Raw genomic sequence first — 26,025 nt, 5'->3', positions numbered from 1 at the left:
TGATCTCGCGAACTAGGAAATCATGACCTGAGCCGAAATCAAGAGTCGGATTACTTAACCAACTGAGCCCCCCAGGCCGGCGCCCCTGTTTTGCTAGTTCTTGAACATTAAATAAATGGAGTCGCGAAGTGTATATTCTTTTGTCTCAGGCTTCTTTCCCTCAATGTGACATTTTTGGGATTCATCCGTGTTGTTGTAGGAGTACTTTGTGCTCACTGCTAATAGCACTGTTATGGTATGGATATGCTACATTTTGTTTGTCTGTGTGGTGAACGTTTGGGATGTTTACAGGAGTTAGCTATGATAAAGCAGCTACAGATATTTGTGTGCAAGTTTTTTGGGAGACATGCGTTTTTATTTTGTTTCGGATAATACCTGGGAGAAGAATTGCTGGATCGAATACTAGGTATATGTTTAACTTTTAAAGAAACCACCAAACTGTGTTCTGAAGTTACACCAAGTTCTATTCCTAGCAACAGTGGATGAGCATTCCAGATGCCCTATCTACATCCTTGCCAACGTTTGCTATGGTTAGTTTTTTCATTTTAGACACCCTAGTGGATGTGAAATGGTAAATTTTTAATTTGCATTTCATTTCCCTAAAAAATTTCATTTTTTTCTTGTGCTTATAGACCAGTCACGTATCCTTTAGGTGAAGTGTCACTTCGGGTCTTTTGCCTATTTTCATATAAATCTTAGAATCAGCTTGACGGTTTTGCAAGAGTCTGTTGTGATTTTGTTTGCAATTTTTTTTTTAACGTTTATTCATTTTTGAAAGACAGACAGTGTGAGTAGGGGAGGGATGGAGAGAGGGAGACACAGAATCCGAAGCAGGCTCCAGGCTCTGAGCTGTCAGCACAGAGCCCGACGCGGGGCTTGAAGTCACAGATTGCGAGATCATGACCTGAGCTGAAGTCAGACGCTTAACCGAGCCACCCAGGCACCCCGCAACTGTATTTTTTTTTTAATTGTTTTTTTTTTTTTTGAGAGAGGGAGAGTGCATGCGCGTGGAGCGGGGGCTTAGGGGGCAGAGGGAGAGAAAGAATCTTAAGCAGTCTTCACACCCAGCATAGCGGGGCTCGATGTCACGACCATGAGATCATCACCTGAGCCAAAATCAAGAGTCAGATGCTTAACCAACTGAGCCAACCAGGCACTTCTGCAATTGTACTGAATTTCTAGATCAATTTAGGGAGAGATCGCATCTTAATAATATGGAGACTTCTGATCCCAGAACACACACTGTCCATTTATTTAGGTCTCCTTTAATTTCTCTCAGGAATTTTTTTTATAGTTTTTGATGTAGAGGTCTTATAGGTCACTTGTTAAAGGGATTCTTAAATATTTTATGTTGCTGGTGTTGGTAAGTAGCACATTTGATTCCATTTCCCAATTGTTTACTATTAGTATATAGAAAATAAATGGATTTATGTATGTGGATCTTACATCCTACAACCTTGTGACATTGATGTATTAATTCTAAGAGGGCTTTATTGTTGTTGTTTTGTAGATTCCTTGGATTTTCTATGTAGACATGTCACCTGCAAGTAGAGACAGTTTTACGTCTATCTGTCCAATCCTTGTCTTTTTATCTCTGTCCCTTTCCTTATTTTAGTGGCCAAGACTCCAGCACAATGCCGAATAAAAGTGGGGAGAGTGGATGTGTCTGTCCCAGTCACCAAGTATGAAATAAACTGTGGGTTTGGGACAATGCCTTTCACTAGGTTGAAGATGTTTCTTTCTATTCTCACTTTGCCAAAAATTGTATTTTTTTATCATATGATCATAAGAACTCAGGAAATATTTACAATACTTAATGATTACAGTTTTGTTACAAGACATACGCCTTGGGTGATATCTGGGAGGGTCCTCAATGCAGAGCTTCTGTGCCCTCTCCTCTTTGAATTAGGGTGTTTCACCCTCCTGGCAGATCCAGGAAAAGGCCACTCTACTAAGCTTTGGGGAGCAGATTTTTTTTGTGGAGGTTTCCTTACATAGGCACTTCTGATTAGATCACTGGCCATGTGGGGGCACTTGGGTGGCTCAGTTGGTTGAACATCCGACTTCAGCTCAGGTCATGATTTCATGGTTTGTGGGTTTGAGCCCCGCATTGGGCTCTGTGCTGACAGCTCAGAGCCTGCAGCCTGCTCCAGATTCTTTGTCTCCCTCTCTCCCTACCCCTCCCCTGCTTGCCCTCTGTCTCTCTCTCTCTCTGTCTCTCTCTGTCTCTCTCTCTCAAAAATAAACAAACATTTAAAAAAAAAAAAAAGAAAGAAAGAAAGAAAGCCTAAACCATTGGCCATGTGATTGAACACAATCTCCAGACTCCTCAACCCTCTTATCACATGGCTGGTCATTCTCTTGACCAGTTCCTGTAGGGGCCAATTGTGAGTCACCTCATTAGTGTAACAAAGCCACTCCTGTCACTCAGGAAATTATAAGGGACAAAAGCTAAATTCCTTATTGTACAAAAATGCTTATGAGGGAAATGGGCTGTAATTTTGTTTTTGTAGTGTCAGATTCTGGTATCAGGGTATTGTTGACCTCATAAAACTAGTTAGGAAGTATCCCTACCATCTCTGTTTTCTGAGAGAGTTTAGTGATGTTGGTGTTGTTTTGAATATTTATTTTATTTTTGAGAGAAAGAGAGAAACAGAGCATGAGCAGGGGAGGGGCGAAGAGAGAGGGAGACACAGACCTCTAAGTGGGCTCCATGCTCCGTGATGTGAGCACAGAGCCTGATGCGAAGCTCGAACTCATGAACGGTGAGATCATGACCTGAGCCGAAGTCAGATGCTTAACCAACTGAGCCACCCAGGTGCCCCGGTGTTGTTTTGAAAAGACACGCATAAGTTCAGGGGAGGCCGCAGTAATGTGTTTTGGACACAATATTCTTGGTAATGCAGTTTGCATGACTTTTTTGATGAAGGCTAATAGTTTGAGGTTAACTGAAATCCTTAGGTCTTTTATCTCATCAGTTACTCCAAAGTCAAAGCTCTCCTGGTTCTTTTTTTTTTTTTTTTTTAATGTTTATTTATTTATTTTGAGAGAGACAGAGAGAGAGAATCCCAAGCAGGCTCCAGGCTGCCAGCACAGAGCCTGATGCGCGCTTGAACTCAGGAACTGTGAGATCATGATCTGAATGGAAATCAAGAGTCAGATGCCTCAGGGCGCCCGGGTGGCTCAGTCCGTTGAGCGTCCGACTTTGGCCCAGGTCATGATCTCACAGTTTGTGAGTTCGAGCCCCGCGTCGGGCTCTGTGCTGACAGCTCAGAGCCTGGAGCCTGCTTCAGATTCTGTGTCTCCCTCTCTCTCTGCCCCATCCCCACTCATGCTCTGTCTCTCTCTGTCTTAAAAATAAATAAAACATTTAAAAAAAAATTTTTTTTAAGAGTCAGATGCCTAACCAACTGAGGCACCTAGGTGCCCCAGAGCTCTCCTATTTCTTGTGTATATATTATTTTTGGAATTTCAGCCTACCATTTATTCTTACAAAAATTTAAGCCATTGACTCAGCCCACTGAGGCCATTTGGAACCTCATTTCCCTCGTTGGTTAACAAATCATCCTCCTGCTTTGTGCCAGCTGCCGTTTGTGTCTCTTTCAAGTTGTTGATGAAAATCTAGATTTTATTCTAACCAAGGGCAGAGTCCAGTGGTCTGTTGATAAAGGCAGCCTCTGAGTTGACATCAGTTCATTAAATCAACTTTCTTGGCCACTGTTTAACCGCTAGTAAATCTGCTTTGTTTTCTTTTTCACCCCATTTATTTCTGCAACTTATCTTCTGAGATGTTCTCGATACCTTGGGCCAATAACTATCACAGAATGTCTGGAAACCAGCTTGGAACTCATCTTGAAATCAGACCTGATTTGTTGGTGAGCCTAACTCCTAGATGTGACAGTTTTCTGCATTCTTACAGGCACCAGTTTGATAGCTCTCTCTCCCCCCCCCATTTTTTTTAATGTTTATTTTTTTTTTGAGAGAGAGAGAGGGTGCATGTGGGGGGGGGGGGCGAGGGGAGAGGCAGAGAGGGAGACAGAAGATCAGATGCAAGCACTGTGCTGACAGCAGAGAGCCCGATGTGGGGCTTGAACCCAGGAACTGTGAGATCATGACCTGAGCCAAAGTCAGATAGTTAACTGACTGAGCCACTCAGGCGCCCGTTGATAACCCTGTCTTAAGTTTTGCTACGGATTTCTCTCTCTCAGTGATCCTGTCCTTACCAGGATCAGTAGCATTTGATGAAACTAGGGACAAAATCTGTCTCTGTTCCTCTGCAACTTTTCCTCATTTGTGTTTTCTTAGAAAGTAGAAGTGTGTTTCTGTGATGATATCTGCAAAATCTTTTTCATATCCAAGGCTGTATATAATTTGTCTGTGATGGGAGATCTGATTTATTTCTAAATGGTGGTATACTCTTAGAACTACAACCTATCTTGGGTTTCAAGTTCACTACAATTTTTATTTTACTTTTTTTTAACTTGAAGATTTTTTTTCTTTGGTAGAGAAGATAGGAGTAAAATAGAAATAGAGCAGTTTGGGGGCACCTGGGTGGCTCAGTCGGTTAAGCGTCCGACTTCAGCTCAGGTCACGATCTTGCGGTCCGTGAGTTCGAGCCCCGCGTCGGGCTCTGGGCTGATGGCTCAGAGCCTGGAGCCTGCTTCCCATTCTGTGTCTCCCTCTTTCTCTGCCCCTCCCCCGTTCATGCTCTGTCTCTCTCTGTCCCAAAAATAAATAAACGTCAAAAAAAAAAAAAGAAAGAAATAGAGCAGTTTGTAGCCTAATAGCGTGTTTTTAAAAATGACATGGAACTGTTAAGCTGCATATGTGATTAACTTACATAAAACTACATGCATGCACACGCACACGCGCGCGCACACACACACACACACACACAAACGAGTCTACGTATGATTGGTAAAATCTAAGTAAGCTTGTACGAATGTCAATTTCCTGGTTTCGACAATGTGCTATGGTTATATAAGATGTTAACATTGGGGAGGTAGGGTGAAGGATACATGAAACTTCTCCCTATATTTCTTTAAATTTTTTTTAACGTTTATTCATTTTTGAGAGACAGAGAGAGCATGAGTGGGGGAGGGGCAGAGAGAGAGGGCGACACAGAATCTGAAGCAGGCTCCAGGTTCTGAGCCTGATGCGGGGCTCGAACTCAAACCGGGAGATCATGACCTGAGCCGAAGTTACATGCTTAACCGACTGAGCCACTCAGGTGCCCCAACTTCCCCCTATATTTCTTTACACCTTTCTGTGAATCCATAATTACTTCAAAATGAAAAGATTTTTAACTTTATTTTACATAACTATTAAATGCTTCCATGTTTAAAATGTAGAAAATTCAGAAAGTATTTTTACATCTCATTACACATTTATAATTATGACGAAAACACTGATGTGTTTCCTTTCAAACTTTTTCTGTGAATATATACCCTTGGGTGGATGTATGTATATAAATTATTTTCCTTCAAATTGGAGTGATAAGACACGTGCAGATTAATTTCAGCCTTTTTGTTACACAAGTAATATGTGAACACATGTTCACTGTAAGACATTCAAACCATGGTTACATACCAAAGCAAAATGGTCAAGTCTCCCTTGAATCTCCACACATTCACTCTCCATACAGATGTCACACACAATGTGAGCCATTGGTTCACTTCCTTCTAGGCCTTTCTCCCTTAAGTATACTCACATATGTACATATACACATAGATAGATCACCAAGACTTGTAGATCTTTCCATGTAGGTACTCATGGGCCTCTCACTGTTTATGGCAATTGCCTCAGTGCATGAATGGACCATAATCTATTTAGCTACTCCCTTGTTGATGAGCATGGAGGTTGTTTTATTCTGGCGGTGGTTGTTGTTGTTGTTACTTATGTGGACATCCGTGTACCCATATATATTTCTTTTCTGAAAACCTTTCTGGACACCCTGTCCTTGTCTGTGTATCCACAGTGCCTCTTCCATAACACTTGCACCTCCTCCCACATGGAAGCACAGCCATCTACATGTCTCCCCACCCCGAATTATTAATTAGTGTGATTATTACATATTAGTTATTAGTTATCTTAGCACCATCACCCAACATAGCGCCTGGCACATCAGAACTGTGTGAATGAATGAGTCAACTAATGAACAAACACATGAACAAACAGACTCTTGAGTCAGAGATCCCTTCACTGGGACAAAGGAACATTGTTATAATGAAGTAACTTGTATTTGCATGATGGCTTTTGCACTTACATACTCCTTCTCATCTCTTCTCATTTATATTTCTAACCAGTTCTGTGACATTAATAGAGCAGATTTTTTTTTTACACCCGTTTTGTAGACACAAAGGGCTTAAGGAAGTCCAGGGAGAAAGGTCCAACAGTGTGGGCTTCCCACCATGGGGCTGGTGCTGGACACATCAAGTTCCATCAAATCAGCTCTATCTGTGGACCAGTCCCAAGCAGCTGAATTTTGTAACATTGTAAAAGAACTACATAAAACAGTCTTCTTCTTTACATCTGTGTTCAATTTTGAGGACACTTTAGTGATATCTGAATCTATCTCAAAAGTTCATGTTGGGGAACGAGGTGCCATCCTGACCAGAGATGTGTGGGGAGTTTTATGCTTCACATGCTGATGCAAAACCGCATTTGCAGGGAGAGGCCGTTGTATTTTGAAATTAACTCAAGTAAACTTTCCCAAGCCCTTCTACAAAGAGAGTGCTACGTAGATAAGTGGTTTAAAGAGTCTTGATTGTTGATACTTGCTTTGAGCAAGCACATTCGTGAACAAGAAGGCCATGTGCTTTTTCCCTCTTGATTCCACTTGTTTCCTGCCCCCCTCTATGACGTAAGAGCTGTCTTTAAGAGACATGAGCGAGGAAGTACTTTGTCTAAAGGGCATTATTCTGAGTCAACAAAGTCAATCTCAAAGGTTACACGCTGTATGATTCCATTTATATGACATTCTCAAAATGACAAACTTACAGTGATGACTCTAGTCAGGGATTAGCTTGGGTAGGATGTTCCTAAAGCATGAGGGAGCACTTTTTTTTGGTGTTGAAGCAATTCTGTAATTGTATACAAATCTGTACCTGTAATAAAATTTCATGGAACTCTATACCAGAACCCCTCCCCCCAATAAAACAGAACAAAAATTGGTAAAATCTGAATACAGTCTGTATTTGGGTGAATAGTATTGTACTAAAGTCACTTTCCTGGTTTTGGTCATTGTACTATCATTATGTAAGATCTTATCATTAAGGGAAGCTGGTGAAGGGTGTACAAGAACTCTGTACTATTTCTGCTGAAATAGGAAATAAATTGTACTGTCTCTTATAAATTGAAAATAATTTCAAAACAGTTTGATTTTTATTTATTTTTAATTTTTAAAAAATGTTTATTTGTTTTTGAGAGACAGAGAGAGACAGAGCACAAGCGGTGGAGGGGCAGAGAGAGAGGGAGACACAGAATCCGAAGCAGGCTCCAGGCCCTGAGCTGTCAGCACAGAGCCTGACGTGGGGCTTGAACTCATGAGCTGTGAGATCATGACCTGAGCTGAAGTCAGACGCTCAACCGACTGAGCCACCCAGGGGCCCCAAAGTTTTGTTTTTAAAAAGCACTTTGTCGGGGTGCCTGGGTGGCTCAGTCGGTTAAGCGGCCGACTTCGGCTCAGGTCATGATCTCACGGTCCGTGAGTTCGAGCCCTGCGTCGGGCTCTGTGCTGACAGCTCAGAGCCTGGAGCCTGTTTCGGATTCTGTGTCTCCCTCTCTCTGACCCTCCCCCGTTCATGCTTTGCCTCTCTCTGTCTCAAAAATAAATAAACGTTAAAAAAAATTTTTTTTAAAATAAAAAAGCACTTTGTCTTGGGCAAAACCCAATCCCAAAATAAAGAACAGAACTGCCAAAGGTTTTGCTGTATGGTATTTAATGGCAGAGTGCATTGTAGGTTAGTGGTTGGGATTCCTAGCTATGACATATGCTAATACTGCTTCACTGTTGTGTGTCCCTAGGCAAATTATTCTACTTTCTTCTCTAAAATAGGGTAATAACAGTGTCTACCTCATAGAACATTTATGAGAATTCAGTGAAATAATGAGGGTAAGGCCCTTGGTACAGGGGCAACCTACAGGAATAACTCAAATGTTACCTGTTACAAAAATTTTTACATGAGTGGTTACTATCTCATTATATGCAGTGGTTACTATCTCATTGTCAATTCGGAGCTACCTTTCTGTCAAGAGTGGTGGACTTCTGCTGATCTGTCTGGTTTTTATTTTTTAAAAATACTCATTTCATTTTTAAATCCACATTTAGGTAACAGCTAAGGCAGCTTTAAGTTTTAGTGGGATAGAGCTAATAGTATTCATTGTAATAATAATAATAGGAAATAAATTCTAAAATAACTACAATTTATATATCAGTTCATAATTTTCACAATGCTTTCTATAAAGACTGACTTTGAACTTCATAGCAAGTTGGGATACAGTTAGGCATTTTTGATACCCGTTTTCAGATCAGGAAAAAATTTGGAGCTATTAAGGGACCTACTTGCTTTAGGTGTAGTCTGTGTGGCAACTGGAATGATCTTGATAAAACACAAGTTAGATCATGTCAGTCTCCTGCTCACAGCTCCAGGTTTCCCATCCTACTTAGAGGACAGAGCAAAGGCCTTTTCCCTTTGCCTAGAACCCTCCACCCCACCCCTTACATTGGGCCTTTCCCTCAGGAGCCACCTCTGACCTGAATATTTAAAATCACAGCCCACTTCCCCACCCACCCCTGGATCTCTGATCCTTTTCTCTTTTTTCATAGCATTAACCACCTTCTGACAGAGCTTGCAGCTTACTTATTTATGAAGGTTATTATTTCCCACCTACTTCCCTCTGTGAGAATGTGAGCTCTGTAAGGGCAGGGATCTCTTTTATTCATGAATATACCCCAAGTGCCTGGAAAAATGTCTGACACCTAGTAAGTACTCAGTAAATATCTGTTGATTGAATGAATTCAGGGCAGATAGGATGTTCCAAGTTAATGAGCAATTTCCTTTATGCGGGGTCTGCTTCTGTTGCTTTGCCTATTTTGCTCTGGGGGGGGGGGAAATGAAAGGGTTGCTTAATCCAGAACTCAAAGAATTGGCCCAACTGGTGCTCTTACAAGTTGCTTTCCCAGCAACACTGATTGTCCTTTCCTCAAGAAAACATCCTGTTACTGAATGTTCTTTAAAATATCCTTCAGGGGTGCCTGGCTGACTCCATGGGTAGAGCGTGCAACTCTTGATCACAGGGTTTTGAGTTCAGGCTCCACATTGGGCATGGAGCCTACTTAAAAAAACGAATAATAATAAAATAAAATATCTTTCAAACCTTATGCCAGAGGCTATCTTTTTTTACAATTTTTTTTTAACATTTATTCATTTTTGAGAGAGACAGAATGTGAGTGGGGGAGGGGCATAGAGAGAGAGAGAGAGAGAGAGACACAGAATGCGAAGCAGGCCCCAGGCTCTGAGCTGTCAGGACAGAGCCCGAGGCGGGGCTCAAACCCACAAACCGTGAGATCATGACCTGAGCCGAAGTTGGACACTTAACCAACTGAGCCACCCAGGCGCCCCAGAGGCAATCTTTTTTTAAACCAGCAGAAGACCAAGCAAGAGGGGCATGAACAATTGTGATGAGTTAGGTGAGACGTAACAGTAAAGTGGATGGCCCACTGGGAGAGGACCTGGCTCAAGAGAGATTAGAGGCTCCAGTGCTGGAGTCACTCGGGAGAGAGTGGGTGGTAGGGTGGGGATTTAGGGGAGTGGATGATTTTTTCCTCTGGAAAGCCACAAGGACTCAGACTATAAAACTTCAAGGTCTATTCCAGTCTGGTGGTTATTGTTCATCCAGACAGAGAAGAGGAAAGTGACAGGCAGCGGTCTTTCCCAGCACACACTAGTTGTTATATTCAACCCGGGCTTATGCGTGAGTCTCTAGCTGGGAAGCTAGTGCCATTACGTAAAGGAAGTATATATATTTATTTATTTTTGAGGTGGGGGGGGGGAAGGGCAGAGAGAGGGGGAGGACCCAAAGTGGGCTCTGTGCTGACAGCAGAGAGCCCGGTGTGGGGTTCGAATTAACAAACGGTGAGACCGTAACCTGAGCCAAAGCCTGACGCTTAACTGACTAAGCCACCCAGGAGCCCCCAAAGGAAGTATACATAACTGAATACATTAAGCGAAGAAGACTATATTTGCCCTTGAGTTTTGGCCCACCTGCTTTTGGAGAAAGTTAACTTTGGTTTGAACCAGGTTCTACTTTTTCCTGCTGGCGTCTGGCCTATGGGCATTAACCACCCCAGGGCACAGGAAGTACTGCTATAATAGGTGGTTTAGCTATTTCTGGGCAATTCCATATTAATGTGGATGTCTTGTGCCAGAGAATTTGCTAGAGATTGTTTTCCTGACTTTGTGTGCACTTTGAAAAGAAACACAGAAAGGAAAAGCGACTTCCCACTTAACCTAACATCATGGTCCTGATCAGCGGTTTCACTTTCAGCATTGATAAACCTTGCAGCTCTGAAGGGGCCCCAGTTGTCTTACTTAGGGATCTGTTGCTAGACCACGGATCTCACGAAATGAATCCACCCTCTTGTTTTTCTCCAGGACCTTCTGACCAGTTTGGAATGTGATCTGTATTTTGTACTCAAGTGTTTCCCAAGCATTTTGACAAGAGTAATTGAAGTCAAATAACTGTGTTTAGCTCAACTGTATTAAAAATATAAATTGCACAGCAGCTCTCTGTATTTTCTGATTGAGCCAAAGCAGATTTTTCTAAATATAAGCCAAGTTTTGCGTGTTCATGGAGCCTGTGAAATGGGCGTCTTACTTGAGAGCTTATGACTTGGAGGGTTAAAGGTGATGCTTCAGCATGAAAACCAAAGCGTCACAGGCCGGACTGTGAAATAATGGTTGGCTGTACGGACGCCATGCAGTGGCTTAGAAGGATAAGGTCTCGATCCTCATCTGGGACATGTCTATCTTCTTTTGTAAAATCAATGCCTGACAAGAGTACCCAAAGTCCCAATGCTATGTCAATGCTTCTTTTCCAACTCTTGCTTCCCAGTCATCTCTCCCTCGTTTTGCAAAAGAAGAAAGACCTCTTCCTGACTTATCTGGAGTCACTACGGGGTATCAATTCTCAAATGCTTTGGTCTCAAGATCCCTTGACAGTCTTAGAAATTATTGAGAACCAAAGAGGTTTCGTTTATGTGAGTTCTATCTATTGATAAGTACTGAATGAGAAATTAAAACAAAACTTTTAAAGCACAAAAATAAACAAGCCCATACTCCATTAGCTGAGAGAGCTAATGGCATCATCACACAACATACAGCTTCTGGAAAATTCTTCTGGAAAATTCCATCATGCATTTCTGAGAGAATGAAAGTGGAAAGGGCAAATAACATCTCACCATTATTATTAGTATTGTTGTTATTATTATTATAAAAATAGTTTTCATCTTAAGAGCTCCTTAAAGAGCCTCTGGGATGCCCAGGAGTTTCTAGACCACACTTTGACAGTGGCTGCTATAGTGTTTTGGCACTATAATGTTAAGAAATTTCCAGATCATTACATAGAAAATTCCAAATTTTGTTCAGCAAAGGAGTTGCCCCTCCAGTAAAATTTTACTGTTTACATTTAAGAATTATATATATTGTCTTGATGAGTTGTGCCCTAATAATAATGGTAAGGATCATCAACCTATATCTCAACCTGCATGTGTATTTTTGTTGCCAAGAAGTGCTTCCAAACCCTCACACTTATGCCATTAGGGTAAAAATCTGCAGGGGAAGTAGAAAATCATGATGGAAAACTTCTGGCAGCTGGAGGAAAATTGTTTCCGTTTTCCCATCCCAGTCTTGAGTATGCTACATAGGTACCTTCAAAGGAATTTTACTTTAAAATGTCTGAGTACCTGAAATTATATTCTTTGCAGCTGTTTAAATTATAAAAAATTTAAGATGCAAACCTCAAAATATATGAGAGGCTGCATGTATTTTTCAAAATTATTTGAGAGGAATACAAGCAAAATACCTAAAGACCCCTAAGGCAGGGTATCCAAGGGTGTCCTTTCATAGATGGCGGCTAATGGGTTTGAGGTAAATATTCCTCTTCGGTGAAATAAATATTTCTTAAACGATCACACAAACTATTAGCAGTTTCATCCGTCAGCCAAAAGGGAATGACCAAAAATGTGAAGAGCGATGGCTCCGACCTGGGATTTTAGTTTCTTAGCTCTTGGAATTGTCAAGGGAATCTAAGAGGATTTTCCTCCAGTCTGAAGGCAATACTCCTTACCTCAGAAAATTAAAATACCTGAAGTGGCTGTCACATTCTGACAGAGCATTATTTTCGAGAAGTGAAAAGTCACTGTGGGTTTGTAGGACAGAGATACGCAGGTTCGTTTTTTCTTGAGAGATTTGTCTAGTCAGCAGAGTTCAGGTGCCTGGACTAATTTCTGGATGGGAAAAAAATGAACCCCAGAGGCTCTGATTTTTCATTGCACTTGTAACCCTCAGGAGAAGCACCGACATAAAAGGGATTAGGTTCGCATTTCTTCCTAGAACTTCTTGCAGACGCAGTTCTCTGGCCACTTGGCCCAGCCTTGGCACAGCATTTACCACGTGGACACCCAACATGGCACGGCCTTTCTGGGCTGATGCCCAGCTGGCCTTCCCTCAGCAACTTGTTCCTCTGAATTTTCAAATATTTAATTACTGTTAATGACAAGCTTTGGATTTTAAAATGATCAGATGGAGAATTTCCTATACAAGTAAATGGATAGAAGAAAACAAAATAAGGTTTTCAGGCAAGAAGCAAGTGGAGGTATATTTCCAAGAATTTTTTCTGCCTTTCTCCAGTTCATGATGTGAACTCTGTGCCAGATGACATCTGTGTGCCAGAGGCAGAGAAGTTTCCAGATTCTACTAGATGGTATTTATGACTGTACGTTAAAAAAAAAAAAAAAGGAAGCGTGCCTGGGTGGCTCAGTTGGTTAAGCATCTGACTTCCGCTCGGGTTGTGATCTCATGGTTCGTGGGTTTGAGCCCCACATCAATCTCTGTGCTAACAGCTTGGAGCCTGGAGCCTGCTTCAGATTCTGTGTCTCCATTTCTCTCTGCCCCTCCCCCACTCACACTCTTTCTTTCTCTCTCTCTCAAAAATAAATAAACATTAAAAATTAAAAAAAAAATTTTTTAACGTTTATTTATTTTTGAGACAGAGAGAGACAGAGCATGAACGGGGGAGGGCAGAGAGAGAGGGAGACACAGAATCTGAAACAGGCTCCAGGCTCTGAGCGGTCAGCACAGAGCCCAACGCAGAGCTCGAACTCACGGACCGCGAGATCATGACGTGAGCTGAAGTCGGACGCTTAACCGACTGAGCCACCCAGGCGCCCCTAAAAATTTTTTTAAAAAGGAAAAGCAAACAAACCTGTTTTTAAATTTTAGAATAGTTTTAGATTTTAGAAATCATGGAGATAGTACAGTTTTCCCATCAGCCCCATTCCAAGTTCTCCTATTGTTAACGTCTTATGTTAGTGTGATATATTCATTACAGTTAATGAACCAATATTGATATATTTTATTAACTCAAGTCCATACATTATTCAGATTGCCTTAGTTTTTACCTAATACCCTTGTATTGTTCCATGGTTTCATCCAGGATTTGGTTGTCTTGTCTCTTTAGGCTCCCCTTGGTTGTGACAGTTTCTCAAACTTTCTCTGTCTTTAATGGCGTTGATAGTTTTGAGGAATACAAGTCGGGTTTTTTGTAGAATGTTCCACCGTTTGAACTGTCTGATATTTTCCTCCTGATTAGACTTGGGTGGTAGGTGTTTGGGAGGAAGATTGCAGAGGGGAAGTGCCATTTTCATTACATCATATCGAGGGTACATTCTGTCAACATGACTTAGTGGTGTTAACCTTGGTCACGTGGCCAAGGGAGTGTTTATCATTTTCTCCACTCTAAAGTTTAAAAAATAAATAAATAAAATAAAGTTTTGCTTTTATTTCCTTTTCATACTGTCCTCTTTGGAAGGAAGTCATTACATGCAGCCCACACTTAAGGGGTTGGGAGTTACGGTCCTCCCCGCTGAGGGCAGAGTATCCACATAAATTAATTTGGAACCCTTCTGCATGGGAGATTTGCCTGTTCTTCCCCATTTATTTAATCATTTATTTATAGCAGTGTAGACTGGTAGATATTTATTTTATACTTTGGGTTACAATCCAGTGCTACTTCCTTTATTTTCTTGTTCAAATTGTTCCAGCTTTGGCTATTAGGAAAATAGCCGTGTGTGTGTGTGTGTGTGTGTGTGTGTGTGTGTGTGTGTGTGAGTGTGTTGCATGGTGTTTGTATTATATTCCATTCCAGGCTCATCTTACAGATTTCCTGCTCCAATCTGAGAATCAGCCATTTTTCCAAGGAGCTCTGGTTCCTTTTGTTGGCAAATAGTATTAGAAACCAAGATCTGGGTTGCCTCTCTTCCTTTCTATTTAAAACTAATAAACGGACTAATTTTTTCATTTCTAAGATGTCTTCAAACCTCTGAACTGATAGAATTTTTCTTCATTCAGCCCTAGTGTCTTCCCTGCAAGTAATAATAGTGTCTTATGTTTATATAATAATTCTGCATGAACTGACCGATATTTACCATTAAAAAAGGATTCATTACAACAGATCGTCTGAAATTTTTAAGCACTGTGACTTTTCTCCTGCTGTGTTTGGTATTCTGACATGTCATCAGTGTGTGATTAGTCTGTACTGTGTGGCTAATCAGCTGGGGAGTGACCAGGCGAGCCTCAAAAAACATTCTTTTTGATATTGGGGCCAGCAATACCCATACCTCCTGGCAGAAATTTAAAAATCTAAATGTTACTGCTTTGTTACCTAACATCCCACCATCAGGGAAAGATAAAGGACGCAAATGAAGACAGCTGCCTTGTAGCCCCACGGGTGGCTTGCTCCTGGTAGCTAGGGTTTAATCCCAGGTTTGTTTTTCAACCACCAGCATACTTTTCAAATTAACTTGGCATTTATGACTTGAAGCAATGAACCAAAAAGTAAAAGATTGCTAAGACAACCATAGGGTTCTGGTGAACCGCAGCCTGTTTCTCGGTGACTGGTCTCATGAGTCCCCTTCCATTCCAGGTCTGACCGAGATGGCTGTCTTCAGTTGTGAGGCCCACAATGACAAAGGGCTGACCGTGTCCAAGGGCGTGCAGATCAACATCAAAGGTAAGCACCAGGGCCATGTCCCCCAAGCCCCTGAGCTCTGCAGCCAGCTACCTGGGTTTGAGCCCTGGCTTCCCCACTGACTTCCTTTGTGACCTTGGACAAGTCACTTAACCTCTCTGGCTTCAGTATAAAATCGGGATAATTACAGAATTTACCTGTTTCTGAGGCTTAAATAAGACAGTGCAAGTAAAAGCTTTCATAACAGCGCCTGGTGCTTACATCTTTGATAAACATGAGTTCATATAGTTTTGCTTAGTCTGGGAAGAAACTAGGCTGTGATGTCTACCCTTGATTTTCTTAGCTCCTGTTTTCATCTTTCCCTCTGCCACCTTGAACTAGTCCCCATTGCCCCTTGAAGAGCCTGCAGGGGTGGGGGGGTGGGTGGCTTAGGGCATTGATTGAAGGAATGGGCTCTGTCCTTCCAGGGCAGCTGGGGCTGAAGCAAGTCTCCCCCGGCTGCTGCCCTAAGAGGGGCAGAAGCAAGGGAGAGCCCAGAGCCCCTGTGCCTCTTCCTCCTAATCTTCTTGTCGCTCTCCCTTCTCCTGAGCTGGGATATAACATAACGGAAGAGTTGTGTTTGAAGACCCCTGTGCTAGTAGAGATATTACAATCCAGTTGTCTGCCTCATCCTCCTCTCTCCATGGGATCAAGGTTATCAAAACCTGGAACCTGAAAGTCAATACTGTCATTTTATGCCTTTTCAAATCATATTTCTTACCTTATCTCATAGAAACTCAAGCAAATTTTAAGTTTATTTGTTCTTCATTTAAATAACGAGAAGCAAATATTGAGTTCATATTCCTTTTGGTCTTAATCTTGGGGAAACAACACAAGCAAAAAGCAGAATGTGTTTAATAATGAGTTAAAAGGTAATATACAGTGGGGGACTCAAAATTGCAAAAGAAGTTACACTTTCATTTTGGCAAACAACTAGATGAAGGTGATGAGGGAGCATTCTCTGAAAGTTCATTGGAACAAAACAAAGAAAAGAGCAAACTGAAACTTACTCCTGGAGGAACTGTATAACTTCCTTCCTCATTTCAAGTCTCATTATGACAATTTTCAAAAGAAATGTTGGGAATTTCAGGAATTCATGAGTAGGCGTGAAGTTATAAAGACATTTTCGTAAAGTGCAAACACCTTATAATGTAAAAATTTATATGAAACGAGTGACAGTTTTTGACATTTTCTGTTTCACACAGCATGTCAGCTTTTTTTTTTTTTTTTTTAAATCAATCCCATTTCTAAAACTTATGCTTTGGGCTTTCATTTTTTAAAAAAATTATGCCAAAGCAACCAAGCCTCCCTTCTTATAATCTATTATTAACTATAATACACATGGCCAAATGATGATCCGGAAAGGCAGACATTTGAGGGTGATTCTACAAATAGTCTATTCAGGGAAGTGAGTCAAAGTGCCGATTCTTTCCTGTTCACGAAGCTGTGTGTCTATTAGTAAACAGAAACTCCTGAATATGGTACCCAGTGCACTTTACATGGTCTCAGCTCTCCTTCCCCCATCTCCTGCCCACCCTGTCTTTGCCTTTATGTCTCCCACACGTTCCCCAACCCTCGTCCCTGTGTTACCTTATTCGGTCCTCACCACAGCCCCATGGAGCAGTGCTGTTACTATCTTCATTAATAGAAAAAGGAACAGAGTTTAGAAAAGGCATTTAAACTGTGGCCTGGGCCATAGAGCCGGCTAGGTGGTAACCAGACTCCCCAGTGCCTGCTGGTGCCCACAGTAATGGGCTTACTGCCCCCTGCGACCAGCCTCCAGTGTTCTGCTGAGGGACAGACAGACCTGACAGCTCTGGGGTCAGACAGACCTGAGTTCAAGTCCCTGTTGTACTGCTTATGAGCTCTGTGATCTTTGGTGAATTTTTAACTTCTCTGATCCTCAGTTTCCTCATCCATTAATGAGGATTGGAAGACTACCTGTCTGATAGGGTTCTAGCAACGAATAGATGAAGCAAAGTCCGTAACTACGATGTATATAACTACTAGGTACATAACTTACTATGCCAGACCATAGTAAGCACTCAAAAACAACAGTCCTCGGGGGCGCCTGGGTGGCTCAGTCAGTTAAGCAACCGACTTCGGCTCAGGTCATGATCTCGCGGTCCGTGAGTTCGAGCCCCAAGTCGGGCTCTGTGCTGACAGCTTGGAACCTGGAACCTGTTTCGGATTCTGTGTCTCCCTCTCTCCCTCCCTCCTTCTCTGACCCTCCCCTGCTCATGATCTGTCTCTCTCTGTCTCAAAAATAAATGTTAAAAAAAAAAAACAAAACAAACAACAGTCCTCATTTTTGCTTATAAATGTGATCATCACTACTAATTAAGAATTAAATTTAACATAAAATAAGATTCCCCAGACTTCAGATCTTTCTTAGATTCTGTGTTTTTTTTTTTTTTTTTTTTAAGTTTATTTTTGAGAGGGCAGGGGAAGGGCAGAGAGAGAGGAACAGAGGATCGGAAGCAGACATTATGCTGTCAGCACGGATCCCGATGTGGGGCTCAAACCCACAAACCATGACATCGTGACCTGAGCTGAAGTCAGATGCTTAACCGACTGAGCCACCCAGGCGCCCCGGTCCTTCCTAGATTCTAATTAAAGGGCCTACTCATGTCCCCCATGTGGCCAGGATCGTTGCACACCTATGGTATTACCTGCCTCCACTCTCAGGAGATGGAGTTGGCCCTTTTGCCTGAACTGACTCTCCCCGACTAGAAAGCTTCTCCCCACTCAGCCACACACGCACACTCATGCTACCATAACACTCTCTCTCCTCGGCTCGGGGCTCTCTCGATCTCAGGTAATGTGGGTCTCCCCTTCTCAACCCAGAGCTGCACAAGCCTTTGATCCCATGTAGAACACTAGCACCCAGGGACGTGCCCACGTACAGTAGAACAGTGAACACCAGCTCAGTGAAGGAAATAGATGTCTTGACATCCTTCCCCAGCTAAGTTCTCACGTCATCAGTGGGTGGGAAAGCAGGTCTCTGCTCCACTCCTCTGGCCCAGGCAGAACCATGCTATCAAGGGAAGCCCTGTCTGTAAGCTCATATGTATTACTCTCAAGCATAACCTGGCTTCTTTTTAAAACTTGGGTTTAATTTTCCTAATCTTAAGAAATGGAAACAGGTTCGGTATTAATGTGTTTGTTTGGTAGCTGTGGCCGCCTGTGGTTTATAATTGTGTTTGTTTGTGTGTCTTTGTTTTTACGTAGCAATTCCCTCCCCACCAACTGAAGTCAGTGTCTACAACAGCACAGCACACAGCGTGCTGATCTCCTGGGTCCCGGGTTTTGATGGATACTCCCCATTCAGGAATTGCAGCATTCAGGTAAACTTCCAGGATGAAGAGGGAAGTGGCCGTTTGGTGCTCTGAGGGTCTACCTGATTCTTCTTCCTCCTGAGGATGGGTGCCGAGGCCTTCAGCACCTCTGTCCAGGGTCCATTGACCTCCTTCCCACTCAACGTCCACCGTACATGCCCCACTTTATGGTGCTCTGCCCCGGGATGCTGTTTCCTTTCTGCTCAAAGTCCAGGGCCCATCCAGAAGGGAAACAGGTTTCCAGGATAGAATGTCATGAGACCAAGAGAATTGTTTTTAATTAATTTTTTAAATTTACATCCAAGTTAGTTAACATAGAGTGCAACAATGATTTCAGGAGTAGATTCCTTAATGCCCTTCCCCATTTAGCCCATCCCCCCTCCCACAACCCCTCCAGTAACCCTGTTTGTTCTCCATATTTAAGAGTCTCTTATATTTTGTTTTTATATTATTTTTGTTTCCCTTCCCTTATGTTCATCTGTTTTGTATCTTAAAGTCCTCATATGAGTGAAGTCATATGATTTTTGTTTTTCTCTAATTTCGCTTAGCATTATACCCCCTAGTTCCATCCACGTAGTTGTATATATATACACACACACACACACACACAATGGAGTATATATATATATATATATATATATATACACAAACATATATATATATACACATACATACATATATGTGTGTGTGTGTGTGTGTGTGTGTGTGTATATATATATATATATATATATATACATACCACCTCTTCTTTATCCATTCATTCATCAATGGACATTTGGACTCTTTCCATACTTTGGCTATTGTCGATAGTGCTGCTATAAACATTGGGTACATATGCCCCTTTGAAATAGCATACCTGTATCCCTTGGATAAATACCTAGTAGTGCAATTGCTGGGTCGTAGGGTAGTTCTATTTTTAATTTTTTGAGGAACCTCCATACTGTTTTCCAGAGTGGCTGGACCAGTTTGCATTCCCACCAGCAGTGCAAAAGAGATCCTCTTTGTCCGCATCCTTGCCAACATCTGTTGTTGCCCGAGTTGTTAATGTTAGCCATTCTGACAGGTGTGAGGTGGTGTCTCGTGGTTTTGGTTTGTATCTTCCTGGTGATGAGTGAAGTTGAGCATTTTTTCATATGTCGGTAGGCCACCTGGATGTCTTCTCTGGAGAAGTGTCTATTCATGTCTTTTTGCCCATTTCTTCACTGGATTATTTGTTTTTGGGTGTTGCGTTTGATAAGTTCTTTATAGATTTTGGGTACTAACCCTCTATCTGATATGTCGTTTGCAAATATCTTCTCCCATTCCGTCAGTTGCCTTTTAGTTTTGTTGATTGTTTCCTTCACTGTGCAGAAGCTTTTTATTTTGATGAGGTCCCAATAGTTTATTTTTGCGTTTGTTTCCCTTGCCTCTGGAGACGTGTTGAGTAAGAAGTTGCTGTGGCTGAGGTCAAAGAACCTGGTGTAAGAAAGTGGTCCAGGTTCATTCTTCTGCATGTCGCTGTCCACTTTTCCCAGCACCACTTGCTGAAGAGACTGTCTTTATATGATTGGATATTCTTTCCTGTTTTGTCAAAGATTAGTTGACCATACGTTTGTGGGTCCACTTCTGGGTTCTCTATTTTGTTCCACTGATCTGTCTGTTTTTTGTGCCAGTAACATACTGTCTTGATAATTACAGCTTTGAAATACAGCTTGAAGTCTGCAGGAGAATTAATTTTTAAGGTACAAAAACACATCCCTAAATTAGGACTGGCTTGTGACCAGGAGTTTGGAAAGTCAGGTACTTGTCAGCCTGGCTCCTCCTGGGCTAGTGGCCATGAAGGACATACAAGCATGAGATGGGTCATTTTTGCTGTCAGGTATAGCACCTTGGCCCATGGGTCCCTGGACAACCTGGGCACTACAGGCCTTGCAAAGTCTTCACCCTTTTTTTTTTTAATTTTTAAAAAAAGTTTTATTTATTTTTTGACAGAGACACAGGCAGAGCATGAGTGGGGTAGGGGCAGAGAGAGAGGCAGACACAAAATCTGAAGCAGACTCCAGGCTCTGAGCCATCAGCACGACACGGGGCTTGAACTCACCAACCACCAACTGAGCCATCCCAGCACCCAAATCTTCACCCATTTTTAAGCACTAACTAAAATTGGTATAAAATAATGCCATAATAAGTATACAGCCTAGCCATCCTAAAATGGTACCTTTCCATGATGTAGGCTTTGCTTTGAGTGTTCATTTCATTAAAATGGAAAGGGTAGCAATAACACTGTTTACCGAGTGCCCACAATGACCCAGAGACTTTGCGGACATTATCTTACTTAAAACCTATACCATGGGGCACCTGGGTGGCTCAGTCGGTTGAGTGTCTGACTTCAGCTCAGGTCATGATCTCACAGTTTGTGAGTGGATTCCATTGTGTAATGGTTAGCATTCTGGACTCTGATCTCACGGTTTGTGGGTTCGAGCCCCGCGTCAGGCTCTGTGCTGACAGCTCAGAGCTTGGAGCCTGCTTCGGATTCTGTGTCTCCCTCTCTTTCTGCCCCTCCCCCGCCCATGCTCTGTCTCTCTTTCTCTGTCAAAAATAAATAAAAATTTAAAAAAAAACCTACACCAGCACTGCAGGTGCTCACAGAGTGCTCACAGCCCATGAGTGGCAAAATCAGAATTCAAACCCAGAAAGCTCTGATGCCAAAGGCAGTGCTCAGAACCATCTGCTCTTCTGTGTCTCAGAAGAGACATTGCTTATGGGAGCAGGTAGTTGAACATGTTTGGATTATCCACTGAAAACATGAATGCATTCTGCCTTGTACTTCCTCAAACAGTAGGGTCAGAAATTGTTCTTAGTTTCATAAGCGTCTGGTCTTACTAGCCAAAAACATGTTAACCTGACATAGGTCACTCGTGACAGTTCAACTTGAAGCAGTGAATTCTAAAGAATTTTGTGTGTTGACAACCAGATGTTTTTAATGCCAAATAGAATTAGTTTCTGTGTTTTTATTGCCTCCCACTCTTGTCTAACAGCTGTTCCTTCTCTGAAAAGTGAAAACATTCTATTATCCCCAAAATAGCCTCCACCCTCACCCCACCAACTCCAGCTTTTCTTAATTCTTGCCCACTTTATTTGTAAACCTCCCAAGGGCTGGTAAGTGTTAGGAATTCTTGTGTCTACAAAGTCCTCACCAGGGGTATCCTTTTTTTTTTTTAAGCATATATTTCACAGACCATAATATTCGCCCATTTAAAGTGTATAATGTTTTTTTAGTATGTTCACCGAGGTGTGCAACCATCACCACTGTCTAATTGTGTCTATATTCATAAAAAGATGTTGGTCTGTAGTTTTCTTGTGTTAGCTCTTTCTGGTTTTGGTATCAGGGTGGCACTAGCCTTATAAAATCAGTTGGGAGGGGTTCTCTTCTCTTCTATTTCTTGGAAGAATTTGTGGAAGATTGATGTTAATTCTTTAAATATTTGGTAGAAATCACCCGTGAAGCTATCTGATCCTGAGCTTTTCTTTGTGGGTAGTTTTTAAAATACTGCCTCAATCTTTTTACTTAGTACAGATCTGTCTAGATTTTCTATTTCTTCTTGAGTCAGTTTTAGTAGTTTGTGTCTTTCTAAGAATGTGTCCACTTCCTCTGAGTTCTCTAATTCATTGGTGTACAATTATTTATAATATTCCATTACAAGCTTTTTTTCTTCTGAGGATAGTAGTAATGTTCCCTCTTTTATTCCTGATTTTAATAATTTGAGTCTTTCCTCCCTTCTGTTTGCTTTGGGTTGTTTGCTATTTATTTATTTATTTATTTATTTATTTATTTATTTATTTATTTTAAGTTCCTTAAAGTAGAAGGCTAGATGATTTTATATATACTATATATTTCCTTCTAAGCACTGTGTTAGCTGCATTCCATAGGTTTTGGTATTTGGGCGCTTTTTTTTCCCCATTCATCTCAAATTTTTTGGTCATTTTCCTTGTGATTTCTTTTTTTTTCTTCCTCTTCTTGGTTATTCAGGAGTGTATTGTTTAATTTTCACATAGTTGTGAATTTCTCAAATTTTCTTCCTTTGTTTCCAATATTATCCCATTGCGTTTGGAGGATATACTTAAATGATTTCCATCCTTTTAAATTTACTGAGGCTTGTGTTTAATGGCCTAGCATTAGTTCTGTCCTGGAGAACATTTCAGGTGCACATGAGGGGAAGTTATATTCAGCTGTGGTTGGGTAGAGTGTTCCATATGTCTAGGTCCGGTAGATCTAGTTAGTTTATTGTTTTGTTCACTTCTTCTGTTTCCTTGTTGATCTTCCGCCCAGTGGTTCTATCTGTTATTGGAAGTGAGGAATTGGGGTCTCAACTACTGTTTTTGAATTGTCTGTTAGCCCCTTCAATCCCATCAGTTTTCGCTTCATGTATTTCAGGGCTCTGTTGTTAGGAACACCCAGGGCCTGTTTCCTTCTATACATGTAGATGAAACTGAAGCACGGACCAGCTCTTTTTAAAACTGCTGCTGAGCTGTATGAAGAGTTTAAGACCTGAGGCTCTTGCCCATGGTTACCCTCAGGGAGACTTTGAGGACCAGTACTGCCCCCACCTTGAGAGAACAGGTCTCTAGATGGAGGTGAGATAGAGTATGGCAGTAGGAAGATCTGAAAACACCAGCTCACTCCTGAAGGTAGAAGATCACACACAAGCTTCACTTGCTTTCTCTCCTTTTGCCTTGGCTTTGGGAAGCCATAGCATGAGTGAAGCCAATCATCCAGTGATTGGCAAATGGCAGGCCTTCCTTGCCCATCTTGGATCCTGTGGTGCCAGATGTGGTTATTCTGTCTTTGCCCCACCAGCTAGCTCCACCTCCCTTTACCCATTCTCCTTTCCATCTCTGGTAGGGTTACCAGATTTAGCAAATAAGAATACAGTTATTTTACAAGTTAAATTACAGGAGTAATTTTGTGACACACCTGTACAACTCATTACTTGCTGTTTATCTCAAATTCAGACGTAACTGGCTGTCCTCTGTCTTCTCTGACCAGTCCTAGCAGAGTTAGTCAGGACCGGCTCTGGAAGTTATCCTTTTATATGCTGCAGATTAACAATGTATTCCCACTTTTGAAGGAACCAAGCCTAATTTTGTAGCAGGTCCCCAGTCCGTTACAATTTTAAACTCTGACTTGGTAGCAAATGAATGTTTTGGACACGATTCAGATCCACGCGCTAGCAGGACACACCCTCCCACTTCCTTTGGCCCTGATGTTAGTTCCTTTCTTCACCCATTTTTGGGCTGCATACTCCATTTCTATTTTTAACTCTCCCACGTACTTCTTGCTATTTCGTGCTCTCCTGTCCCCTAGGACCCACTGGGAAGGACGGTTATAGAAACCCCGTCTTCTTCCAGCAGTGTGTGCTCAAAGAGCGTCCCTGTGCCTGGAAATGCTCCACATGTTGCTCCGGAAATGGGGCAGGGGTGGAGAGCCAAAGGTTCCCTCCACCTCAGTTTCAGGGATTGGTCACCAGGAAGTAGGTGCATACTCGAAAGCGTAGAAACAAAAAGTAAGTTCTGCCAACAGCCACCACCGAGATAAGCACGTAGCTCTTTGTTTCTCCTCTGGAGGCTCCTCAGGCCAACTGGTGCTTTCTTGTCACCCAGTGGAGCCTGTGGGTCTGAGTCTGAGGTGAGACTTGGCCCCAACACCACCCTCTTGGTATCCACTAGGGGATTTAGAATTCTAAAATGTTTGTGGCCCCTTGGCCTAAATTTCAACACACGTATCCTGAAATAATGGCATTGTGTATCCACACCCAATGACTACCAGCATGTTATTATCAGGAATACATGGAGGGTTTAAGACTTTTTTCCTCCATTCTTGTGTTTTAGATATCGTTTTCTATTTTCCGATTTTATGAGTACTACATATTGTAGAAATTTTGAAAAACGTAGTGAAGGGGCGCCTGGATGGCTCAGTCGGTTGAGCGTCGGACTTTGGCTTGGGACATGATCTCGCGGTTCATGGGTTCGAGCCCCACGTCGGGCTCTGTGCTGACAGCTCAGAGCCCGGAGCCTGCTTCGGATTCTGTGTCTCCCCCTCTCTCTCTGCCCCTCCCCTGCTCATGTTCTGTCTCTTTCTCTCAATAATAAATAAGTGTTAAAAAAAAAATGAAAAAGGAAAAGAAATGTGAAGACCATTTTAGGTATTTAAAAAAGAAAAAGAAAGAAAGAAAGAAAGAAAGAAAGAAAGAAAGAAAGAAAGAAAGAAAGAAAGAAAGAAAAACGTAGTGAAAAAAGAAGCTCTCCCTTATCCACACTCCCAGGCAGGAGGCATGCTTAAGAAAAAAAGGTAGAAGTTTGGCCCAGGATTAGATTTTTGCTTGTGTGTACAGAGAACATGGATGTGGAGAGATTGGTAGAGCTGTTGCTTGTGTGTACAGAGAACATGGATGTGGAGAGATTGGTAGAGCTTTTGGAGGGGAGGTTGAAAAGAAAGAACTCAGAGGAAAGAGCTGAGATGTTTTAACAAGATTTGGAGAAAAGTTTGGCGGGTGAGGTGCAAATGACTCCTCCCTATATCTGCTCACCAAATGATGTCAGAAAATCTACCTTCTCTGTCTGTGTTTGGAGTTGAATTTATACTGGGATGGGAGCAGGGGTAAGAAAAAAGGACACACTAGAATTTACCTCAAAGCAAGAGCAGAGGTCGAAATGACAGAGAACCACCTCAGTTCTTATTTCATATTATTTATCTTACTTTGTATTCTCATGATCATTTAGTTGCTCTGTTACCTGCTACAGTGAAAACACTTATTTTAGGCATTTTCGTCAGGTCCTCAGTGGCCGCTCCAGTGGCATGAGTAACACAGAGTAATGCTGGGGGGGAAATTAGTGTGTGGCCCGAAAGGAAGCAGGTACTTCCCCCCCAGGGGAGAGGAAGGGCCACGTGCACCGAATACATGAGTGCCCTGTGTCTGACATTCCCCTCACCTTACTAACGCCTGGTCCACATTTTTACTCTTCCTTTAGGTCAAGGAAGTTGATCCGCTGAGTAATGGCTCAGTCATGGTCTTTAACACCTCTGCTTCACCACATCTGTATCAAATCGAGCAGCTGCGAGCTCTGGCTAATTACAACATTGGTGTATCCTGCATGAATGAAATTGGCTGGTCCGCAATGAGCCCTTGGATTCTGGCCAGCACGACCGAAGGAGGTAATCCCTGGAGCTCAGAATAAATATTGCCCCTAATGGCATGTGATTAAACAAATCCTTCCCGGGGTGGCCTGATGGAGAAGTTTAAACTTTGCTTTGTTTGGTCTTTGTCCCTGGAGGAGAATTTTATTTGAGGTAGCCAATGAAAATGGGGGGGGGGGGGGGGGGGAGGGGAAGAGAGGGAAAAAAAAAGAAAATAGGAAAGAA

General features: G+C 42.1%; 1 protein-coding gene across 2 annotated transcripts in view; it reads left to right on the top strand.

The window, feature by feature from the left end:
- Window positions 1-26,025, top strand: part of MERTK (MER proto-oncogene, tyrosine kinase) — a 126,305-nt gene that overhangs the window by 42,515 nt on the left and 57,765 nt on the right. For both annotated transcript variants that reach the window (XM_019445225.2, XM_019445210.2), the window contains exons 5-7: window positions 15,205-15,291; window positions 18,520-18,635; window positions 25,635-25,818. In XM_019445225.2, the coding sequence (XP_019300770.1) occupies window positions 15,205-15,291; window positions 18,520-18,635; window positions 25,635-25,818 (387 nt within the window). The remainder of the gene's footprint in view (window positions 1-15,204; window positions 15,292-18,519; window positions 18,636-25,634; window positions 25,819-26,025) is intronic.

Source organism: Panthera pardus, unplaced genomic scaffold (assembly GCF_024362965.1).
Source record: "Panthera pardus isolate Hobbes unplaced genomic scaffold, ASM2436296v1 HiC_scaffold_26, whole genome shotgun sequence".
NCBI lineage: Eukaryota > Metazoa > Chordata > Mammalia > Carnivora > Felidae > Panthera > Panthera pardus.
Note: the sequence above shows the minus strand (reverse complement) of the source record. Positions and strands in the feature narration are given on the sequence as shown.